We start from the raw sequence: 10,551 nt of genomic DNA, 5'->3' as shown, positions 1-10,551 counted from the left end.
CCAGTTGTTCAACACAAACCGCATCCTTGTACTATAACAATATATCTATTATGACGTCATAAATACGTTAAAAATTGATGTATTACGTAAATTACAACAGAATAATAATAATTTTTGATAAATATAAAATTTAATTAACAGAATAAAAATTATTTGAAAAAAAAGGTTTATTTTTTAAAATATTTTAAATTTTAAAATTGATTTTTTTAGAAACAGAATTTCCATCGATTTTGGGGAAGGGATTACATTTGTTTTAAACTAGCTGAAAACTCAATAAATAACGATTTTACTTTAATAAAGTTTATTCTGTCATTCTATGTTTGAAATAAAACAAAGTTTTTAAAAAGTTAAAATTTGAGTATTTTTGGTTCGAAAATTGTATTTAAAACAGAAAACTTCGTTTAATTAAGGTTATTTTTAATAAAAAAATATTTTTTAGAAATTATTTTAAATTTTTTTTACCGAGCATTTTTTTCTTGCATCTCTATAAGCACTCAAACATGTTTTGTTCTTTTTACAATCTTTCATGACGTCAATACACGTGACCTGTTGCGTCATAATACCGAAGGTGGCGTCATAATAAAACAAACAAGTGGCCAAGAGAGTGAAATAAAATAACTTGTTGATCATTATTAAAACAATTATTAATTAATTTTTAATTGAAATTTTACTAAAATGTTCTTAAAAATAAAATAACGTAATTTTAAAAATAAATGTAGGTAGAAAAACAAAAATAAAAAACCTAAATTTAAAAAACAATCTAGCCTTACTTAAAAACATATTAATTGTAATCAATATGTTTACTAATTACGGCTGAATAGAAATGTAATTTCATCTTTTAATTAGCTCTAAATTGACAATTAAAACCTTTTAGCTTTATCTACACGTTTCTGTTAACTTTTTGTGTTTCTATTCTAGATAAAAACACGATTTTCTATTTTCTTTTAAATTAAAAAATCGATTTAAAATCTCGAAATGTTTAAAGATAAAAAGTTTGAGTTTACAACTGAAGTTTTAACACGTTTTCCCCATTAACCAAGTTTCTAGTTTCTGTATTTCGATCTCGTGACGTCATAATCTACATTGTTAGTGTCACAAGTGCAATTTCGATTCAGTTAATAATTTATGTCGGCAATCCTTGTGATTGTTGTGACAAAATATTAACTATGACGTCATAAAAGCTTAACTGAAGTAACAATTCACAGCGCGATTTAGGGAAAAAATTTTAAATTTTCTGTAGAATTCTCTGATTTTTTTTCAATTTTGTTTTATAAATAAATTATTTTTTTTGATATAACAAAAAACGCTAAATTTTTTCAGCTCTTTAAAAAGAAAATTTAAATTAAAAATGCCAGAAAATTCTAAACACAATAAATGTAATTTTAGTGAAAATTCAATATTGACACGTCATAATAGTAATTGTTGTTGAGACAATTGTGTTAAAAATCAATAATCATGTCTTACAGATGTCTTCGTAATAAAAGCTTTGTAAAAATATTTTCATTTTTTTGTTGGTTATGGAATTTTAAAAATTAAAATTATTTTATTTGATTTATTTTATATCAACATTTTGGTTGGTATATTTATTCAATTTTTAACAGTTTAGGCATGGGATTTAAACGTTATAATAAAAATGATAATTTATTTTAATAATTATAGAAACTTGGGTTTAAAAATACTATAACTATTTTTAGAAATAAATTTTCTACGAATTTTTCTTTTTTTTTCTTTTTTGGTGGTATATCTTATCAGTTTTTGTACAATATTTAAAATTTAAGGATCTAAGATTAGGTATTTAAAAAAAAAAAAATATCAAAAAAAATATTTTTTAAAACTTTTATTGTGACAAATCAACAAAAAAACAAAAAAGTTACAAAAAATAAATAAAATTTTTTCAAAAGCAAAAACAATAAAATGAGTTGTTTTTTGTGACGTCATTTTAAAATTTTTATGACGTCATCCTATTGTTTGGAACAAAAATAACTTGTGACGTCACTCTCGCGTTTCTCGCTTGGTCCGATGCTACGATGACGTCATTTTGATGACGTCGTGCAATCATTTCAAGTCGCGATTTCGATGATGAAAAGCTTTCAGCTAAAACAATGAAAAAAATAATTAAAATAAAATAAAAAAGTCGAATGCGCGACCTAAACATAGAGTAACATCAGTTACCCTGACCCAGTCTCAAGTTGCCTGTGGCAATTTGGGATATTTTATAGATTATAATTGCACGATAATTAAGCTGCTGATTAAGTGCTGGCTCAGCAGGAGTTTGTACTGTTTAAAGTGCCTTACTCAAAGGCGCTACAACATGGGAGCGGTGGGAATCGGACCCAGGACTTAATGTGGTTACACCACGCTGCTGGTACTTTTAAATTTGACGTCAATTTACCTTTGATTATGACGTCACGAGGGTGAATTGTTTTTTTCAGTTTTGTTTTCTTTCCTTCTTATGTTGAAGTAGACGAGCAGTGTTGCCCCCAAGATTAACATCGACAACATTAAAATTCCTGTCGCTATAGCAACAACGTCTGCAATAAAATTAATTTAAAAAAATATTTGTTGAAATATTTGCTTTAATTATTTTAATTAAATTTAAATTTCTATAAATCTTGGATTTTTATATTTTTAAATTACAATTTTTTGTTTAAATTGGATTAACAATGAAAACCACAATGTGTATTGTACTTACGTAACAATAACCCATCGTCATGTACGGATCCGTTGGTCGGCGTCATTTTATCGTCGTTTACGTTAGTGACGTCATCGACTGTTACGTCATCGTTTATTGCTTCGGCCGCAGGTTCGTCTAAAAAAATAAAAAAAATAAATAAAAATTTAAAAAAAATTTTGAGGATAAAAATAACGAAACAAACTTACCGAAAAAATCGTTGTTTAGAATATTTAATGACGTAGTAAAACTGGAATGTTGTACGTCATCAGCATCATACGCCATGAAATTCTCCAAAAATTTATCCTTTTTGATTTCAACCTTTTGTTCAACATTTTCTGTTTTTGTTTTCTCTTTGACAACTCTTTCTTCTAATTTAATTAATTTAAAGTTAATTAAAAATATTAATTAATTTATTTTTTATTTAGATAAATATTTAAATGCTATAGTAAAAAAATGTACATCATTAAAATTTTTTTTTAATTTTTAATAACTTATAATATTTTAATTTAACTCTAAACTCACCTGGTCGAGGCAACATATTTAAACTTTTCAGGTATCGAACGGAACCTAAAAAAAAAGGAAAAAATTAAAATTTATTTTTAATCCATGTATACAAAAATATAAAACTGTTAATTTTGGTCAACTTTTGCAGAAAATTGGACATTTAAACAAAGTCATAAAAGTAATATGTTCACTAAATTTGTATATTCAAATATTAAACCCTTTAGAATTTATTTATTAACAAAAGTTTGAAATACAAGAGTTATACTAAAAACCCAAATACACATTTAAATCTTATTTTAAACAGTCTAATTTTTTTTTAATTTGTTTTTTTGCGCTTTAATGAAAGTGAATAAAAAGATATGCAATACTTTTATAATAATGCGACGGGAAAAAATGAAAAAATCAATTTAATGATTTAAAACATTGCATAAATATTATTGTTTACGTAAAGATTTTATGTATGTTATGGCATGGTCACTAAACCTAGCTAAAAAAAAGACTTTTAAAAATCAAAAAATTTAGATCTTTTTAAACCTAATATTAAGTTTAACCACTTTGATTCACCCCCGAAAGGCCATCAAATATCATCTAAGATAAAACAACAATCGTTTAAACCCGACCAATTAACAAAACAACGCGGTAGGCCAACTTGAAAAAGCAAGCTCATGTTACTACGTCCCCACTACTCGAAATTCTAAAGCTGGCGTCTGGCTCTGTTATAAGAAACAAAACCTGACACTAAAGGTCGTTATGTTACCCGACTTCAAATCATTTCAAATTTTTCGTTTTGTTTTGGGTTCGAAATATTTGCAAACTTACCGAAACAGGGGTTGTCGTATAACTTGCTGTAGATCGACGAGCAGTCATTGTTTTTCTATATGACGTAATAATAACAACGTTAATGACGTCATGTTTATTTGTTTAAAAACAGGGTTTAAGATATCTTTTAATTTTTAATAAAACTGCAATGTTTCTCATTTTAAAAATACTTATGACGTCATAATAACAAATTTACCTTATCACAAACACATCGATTGTTTAATTCGAACGAAGTCGCGGTCAAGGTTTCCATAATTTCCGAACAAATCGGAAGATCCCACATCTTTGCGTCACATTTTCCATCTTTCACCTGAACCAAAAAATTTATTTTAATTCAAAAAAATTTTTTTTCATCACTTCTATTAAAAAAATCTTTATTATTGTCTTTAAATTTAACTTGTTGTTTTATATTATGACGTCACAAACCCAATTATAGAGTTGGGTAGAACTTTTAATTACCGCTCAAAAAGTTTTTTTTTGAAATATATTAAAAAACACAATTGTCTTTGACACATTGTTTTATATTATGACGTCACAAACCCTTTAATCGACTTACCGCGCATTTTAACTTCATATTGACCAACGCCTCGCTGCAGTTTTTATCTTTCCGGCAAGTCTTTAAAGCGATCGTGCAACCGTTCCTCTTTAACAATCCTCTACTGCCTCTCGTGGACGCTGCAGCGCCTTCATAAACTCCAAAAATAACAATCAGACATAGTGACGTCATAAATAGTTGAACAAAATTCATTGTTTTTCGATTTTAGCGACGATATTTGACTAAGTTCTTAACTTCGGCGTGAGTGGTTTCTTGCTGACAACGAACAGTATGACGTCACGGATGCTTATTATTACGTCACAGATATTATTTTAATTTTGGTGGTTAAATGCAGACAGCTGGGAAGAGAATGAGCATTGTTATTTGATTGTCTCATGAGAGGAAATATTTTATATTATCTTGAAACAATGACCCATTATTCTTAACTTTATCGATTATTACGCATGGTCAAATATAATATCGATAAAATAAAATATCATTTATTTATTTTTAAATTAACTTTTTTGTTGAAAAGTTTTTAAACTTTTTACAAATACGGAAACTTAGTTAAAAAAAAGATCCAAAAATTTTTTCAGTCTTCTTTTTATAAAACTAAGCATTATTTAAACAAGTTAAAAGCTTGATTTTTTACTGAATTGTATAATTATTTAAATTCTTTCAGTAATTGAAATCTTAAATTAGAAAACTTTGACTAAATATTTGAGTTTATTTAAAAAAAAGAATTTTCTTAAAATGCATTTTTTATTTTTATTTTAAAATTTTATTTTTAAAAACTGTTTATAAGATTTCTAAGTTTGTTTAAAAACTATTTTTCTAAAACTTGATTTTTTCAGCTATAAATAGATTTTAAATATCAAACTATAACATTAAGTTATTTGTTCTAAAACGACTTTTTCGTCTTTTTATTGAATCAACTTCTGACTAAATCTTTGTAAAAACTCCATTAAGCTATTAACGTCATGCTGGGTGGAGGGGTAGATCCACTTTAAAGCATGTGAAAATGTGAATTGTGTCTTAACTTTGCCGAAACTAAATACCCGACGAGAAAAAAGATTTCTTTTTTCCCTACGTCACAGTAGGCGCACGTCTGTACACAATAGAATCGTATAATTACTCTTTATTCTCGAACAAGAGAAAGGCGTTTAATGGGTTGTATAAGATAGAACAAAAAGAGATCGCGTTATCGTGCCACACTTAGCAATCTAATCCTTATATTTGTAGGTTTTACTTTAAAACAGATGTAATACGGGTGCGTAAGCTTAGAAGGAAAATAAAAATGTGCAAATCCTAAAACCTGTTTGTATTTAAACATAAATATCTTAAATTAAAAGTGGTCTAAAGCAAATTAATCCCAATAAAAAAGTGGCTATTAGCAACCAAAATTTGGGTTTGGTGACTATGCCATAACATACTTAAAATTTTTGTGTAAACATTAATACTTTTGGCATGTTTTAAATCATTAAATTGATTTTGTCATTTTTTTCTGTCGCAATGTTGTAATATTAATTGTATATCGTATTTATTATTTACCTTTATCAATACGCGAAAAACCAAAAAACAAAAAAAATGTTCAAATTTTTTAAATTTAATTCAAAAAAATGAAAATTAAGACTTTAAAAAAATTGTCCAAAAAATGAGCAATTATTTAACTTTCCCATTATTTAAGGCGGTCAAATATACACAACTACTTCCTATAGTATTGCCAAGGGAATATTAATATTTACATTGCACCATATTGAACACATTCCATTTCCCATGCTTATTTATTTCCAATATTTTTTTTGGTTCAATCTTTTAAATTTATTTTCAATTTTATAAAACTTTATGATTTTAAACCTAATTAAATTGAAAATATGTTAATGTTATTGAACTTTTTATATACCCCATACACAATAAAAAGTTACATAAAATCCTTATTGTTGGATTCAAAATTTGGGGCACAAATATAAGCGACGAATCAATGCGGTTTTTATTGAATTGAAATTTCAAATATTCGTGAGAATTGTGAGATATTAAATAAATCTTGTTTCTGGCAAAGCAAAAGGTAAACAAACAAAACACCACTTTCCGCCTATTTGATATTATCGCTTGTCTTAATATTGTTATCGCGGATCACAATATGTATATCATCTCGCCTTCTCTTATTTATCATATAAGCCACCACCTTAATATAAAGCTCATGTGGTTGTGTTGAAGCCATGTGAATGAAGTACCAATAAGCTAAGCTTTCCCACGATATATTAATGTAATAAACGGCAAATACGGAAAAAAACTTGGTCCTGGTACTGATATAGGTTGTAGACTTGTCAATTAAAGTGACTGTTACGTAATAAAGACTGCACGCCAAGCAACCCGACGTGCGTTTTGTCGTTGTTTATTTTTAAACTAATTTGACAAATTTTTTTCACACGAAATTTTAGGAATTCTGGATTTGGGGATTTTTGTCTTGGCTTTAATATTTGTTTCTGCAATTGAAATATCGGTTTTAGATAAAAAAAAATTATTCTTGGGTTTAAAAGAAAATAATTTCGTTAACTTTAATTTTAAATTTAAGTTATTTTGACTTTAGTTTTTAAATAACAACTTAACTAGATTATTAAATACTTAAGCTAAAAATATTGGTTAAATATTACTAAAAATTTAACAAAATCTACTCTAATGTATTTTATATTTTAATAAATAAATAAAAAATTAAATATTTATTTTTCGATCCCTATCGAGCATACATCTTTATATTATTCGAATAAAATATTTGAGATAAATATAAAACTAAAGGCGCGCGTCTGCCACACGCGACAGCTGCACTGTGACGTAACAATGTACATTTTATGTCGTCACCTGCTTGTATGGGCGCAGCGTTAGGCAGACAACTACGATTTTTTTTTTTTTTTGATTGTTTAAATATTCTAAAATGATGTTAGGTGTTCTTAAACCAGATTTTAAATTTTTAACGTATTTGAGTAAAATAAAATTGTCTGTAGTTGGGTTTGTGACGTCATAAGGTAGTAACTTTTACATCAAAGTCCCAGGTTTCGTGGTTATGGGAATTTTACATAAATCTTAAAATGAAATATTTAATGTTTTCTTTACAGAAATTCACCAAAAAATTTGGGATTTTATGAAAATTTTTGTGTTCTAGATATTGGATCCTAATTAGACCAAAAAAAAAGTCGAATCTTTGTTTAAAAACTTTTTATCGATTTTCGAAACTTTTCGAGCGTCCCAATCTCATACTGCTCGCGCCTCATTGTTTTGGTGTATGACGTCACAAAGGGCATTGTTTAAATCGAAGAATCATCGCCCAAACTTCCTTGGGAAGGGAAATGTTTGAGCCGAGATGACCTCGACCATTGTTCACTATCGCGTTCGTAACAATTTCCGAATAATTCGACTTTCCCATGCTCTGACGTCACAATCAGATCACGTGACCAAACGTCTCGCGTTTTATCGATCGATAAAAGTAAAGTTGGCGACAAAAATAAGCCTAGCAGGTTTTCTAACCCTTTACCAACAAGATTGTGTAAACATTCGTTTATTTCAGGTGCGTTTGTACGTCGATCGTCGCTTGAGGGTTGAATAGATTGTCTGTGTTTCAATCTTCGTGTTTTTTTAACTTTTAAGTTCACTGAGGTGAAAATTTGTAAAAATTTGACGATTTTAAAAATAACAAATTAGTTTAACTTTTAAATCCACGATTTTTGACATATTTAAAATATTTTTTTGTAACTACATAAAGTTAAAGTTTTTAATTTCTAAAAATTTGGTTTAAAAGTGTTGAATTTTTGGGTTTGGTGACCATGTCACAACATACTTAAAATCTTTATGTAAACATTAATACTTTTGGCATGTTTTAAATCATTAAATTGATTTTGTCATTTTTTCCCGTCGCATTGTTGTAATATTAATTGTATATCGTATTTATTATTTACTTTTATCAATGCGCGTAAATAAAAAAAAAAAAGAAAACCTAAATAAAAAAAAAAAAAAATGTTGAGTTAATAATTGTTCTACTTTTTAAGACGTTTAAAAATTTGATTTCAATGATTTATTAAAATTAGAACAATATCGACCAATTCATATTTTCGAACAGTTGGTCTATTACTAATATGACGTCATATTTGTATATTGTATTAGGAACAATTTGCGATTGTTAATTAGGACAAAGAAAGTCAATAAATATTAAAACTAAACAAATATTAAATATTAAAAATTTTTTTCCAATTAAAACGATTTTTTGAAATTAAAAATTTGAATATTTAAATTAATAACAAATATTTTTTTTTTATTAAATATAAACTATCTTTTTGTAACTTTTTCGGGCAATTTTTTTTTTAATTATTTAATTTACAAATTTTGAATATTTTTTAATCTGCTGATGGACCTAAATAATAAGCTGTTAAAACAATCCAATCCGATTTTCTTTGCTTCCATTATCTTAATAATCACTTGTTACGTCACTACGGTCCTTTGTGACGTCACTAATGCACATTGTTACGTTGATTATACATCATGTAATGGTATATAAGAAATAATGGATTACATTAATTTTTTTAATCTCTGTCTATCGCAATTATTTAAATTAGTTAAAAACATTTTGTCATTTGGCTATATTGTTGTGATAAGAACATTTCGACCTGCTACGTGAAGTCATGAGTTCGATACCCACTGCTCTCATGCTTTAGCGCCCTTAAATAAGGTGCTATAAACGGTATGAACTTCTACCATGCCAAAAATCAATTAGCAGTATAATTATCAGGCAATTGTAATCTATAATATTTCAAACTGCAAAAGTCGACTTAAGACTGGGTTAATGTAACTGATGTTACTCTATGTTTAAGCTGTTAAGTCTAAATCCCCACATCGAGGGTAAATAAATATGAGCTTCTACTTTATAAGATGATGTTTATTATATAAGATTTATTAAACACAACCAATAAACAAATTTTAAAAATAAAATTTATAATATCTTTAAGTATTGTGGCATCAAGTTTTAGTAGTTTATCTTTAAAAGAGTTGAAATATTTAAAATAACTTTAAAAATAAATTTAAAAACAATAATGTTGTACAGATGGTAACTACGTTTAACATATGCTTAGTGCAGCGTTAACCTTATGCTGTTGTTATTATTTATTGTTTTTCTGCTGTTTAACATAACAGCATTCACCGTTGGGACCGATTTATTTAAACTAAATTTATTGAAAAATATTTTAAATTTTGTGATCCAAAAATTTTTCAAAATTTTAAATGTTTTGCAAAAAAATATTTTTTTTAATTTTTTTTATTTAACAAAGGAAATGCTTGAAGGGTGTTAATATATCGTTAAGATTAATGTTTATTTTGTGTTGTTTTAAGTGAATTTAACAGTTTTAAATTGTCTTAATAACTCAATTAGCTTTCCGTGTTTTAGAAATACGAGCATTTAGAAAAATAAGTAATTTCCTTAATAGGGTTTTACATAGATAGCTCCCTAAATTATTATTTACTTAAAAACTCTCGTTAAAATGCGTCGTGATGGAAATTAGTTAAACAAATAATAAAGTTTAATTGAAAGTAAACAAACCCGACACTTGTGGCGTATTTTGTTTTGTTTTGCGCAAAATTTAATCTCGTTTCGTTCCGTTTAAAATTGTTTAAATCCGCTTAAATAAATCACTAACCGGAAGATAATTTTGCTTTTCATTTAACAATTATGACGTCATAACTGTCCTTATGACATCACATTTGTAAAATACTAATCCCATATGTTGTCATAATTGTTATTATCTTGTTCAAGAATATTTCTTTAAAGGCAATTATAGTTTAATAGTTTTTGCATGTGACGTAATAATCAATATTCGAGTATTAACAATAGGTTAGTTACTGGTTTAAGACAACTTGCAAAATTACTTAAAATTTAGATTTAAAATTGATTTAAAATACCCTTTTTTGGGTATTTTTTTCCCTATATATTAATGTTAGTAAAGTTATTTTTATTTATTAAAAAAACATTTTTATTTTT

At 26.8% G+C, this 10,551-nt stretch overlaps 1 protein-coding gene across 2 annotated transcripts; it reads right to left on the bottom strand.

The window, feature by feature from the left end:
- Window positions 1-1,828: 1,828 nt before the first annotated feature.
- On the bottom strand, window positions 1,829-5,112 carry LOC145760647 (uncharacterized). Of its 2 annotated transcripts, none has more exons than XM_082574526.1 (8): window positions 4,554-5,112; window positions 4,194-4,307; window positions 3,998-4,052; window positions 3,197-3,241; window positions 2,881-3,039; window positions 2,693-2,809; window positions 2,393-2,531; window positions 1,829-2,094 (listed from the first exon to the last, which is right to left on the bottom strand). In XM_082574526.1, exons 1-7 carry the CDS (start codon window positions 4,743-4,745, stop codon window positions 2,407-2,409), a joined length of 807 nt encoding a protein of 268 aa, XP_082430652.1. In that variant the 5' UTR covers window positions 4,746-5,112; the 3' UTR covers window positions 1,829-2,094; window positions 2,393-2,406. The 2 variants fall into 2 exon arrangements, with proteins under 2 accessions (XP_082430652.1, XP_082430651.1); XM_082574525.1 differs by having other exon boundaries at window positions 2,881-3,042; window positions 4,554-5,099.
- Window positions 5,113-10,551: the final 5,439 nt, after the last annotated feature.

This window comes from Corella eumyota, chromosome 1 (assembly GCF_963082875.1).
Source record: "Corella eumyota chromosome 1, kaCorEumy4.1, whole genome shotgun sequence".
Taxonomy (NCBI): Eukaryota; Metazoa; Chordata; class Ascidiacea; order Phlebobranchia; family Corellidae; genus Corella; species Corella eumyota.
This window is presented reverse-complemented; position numbering and strand designations above follow the sequence as displayed.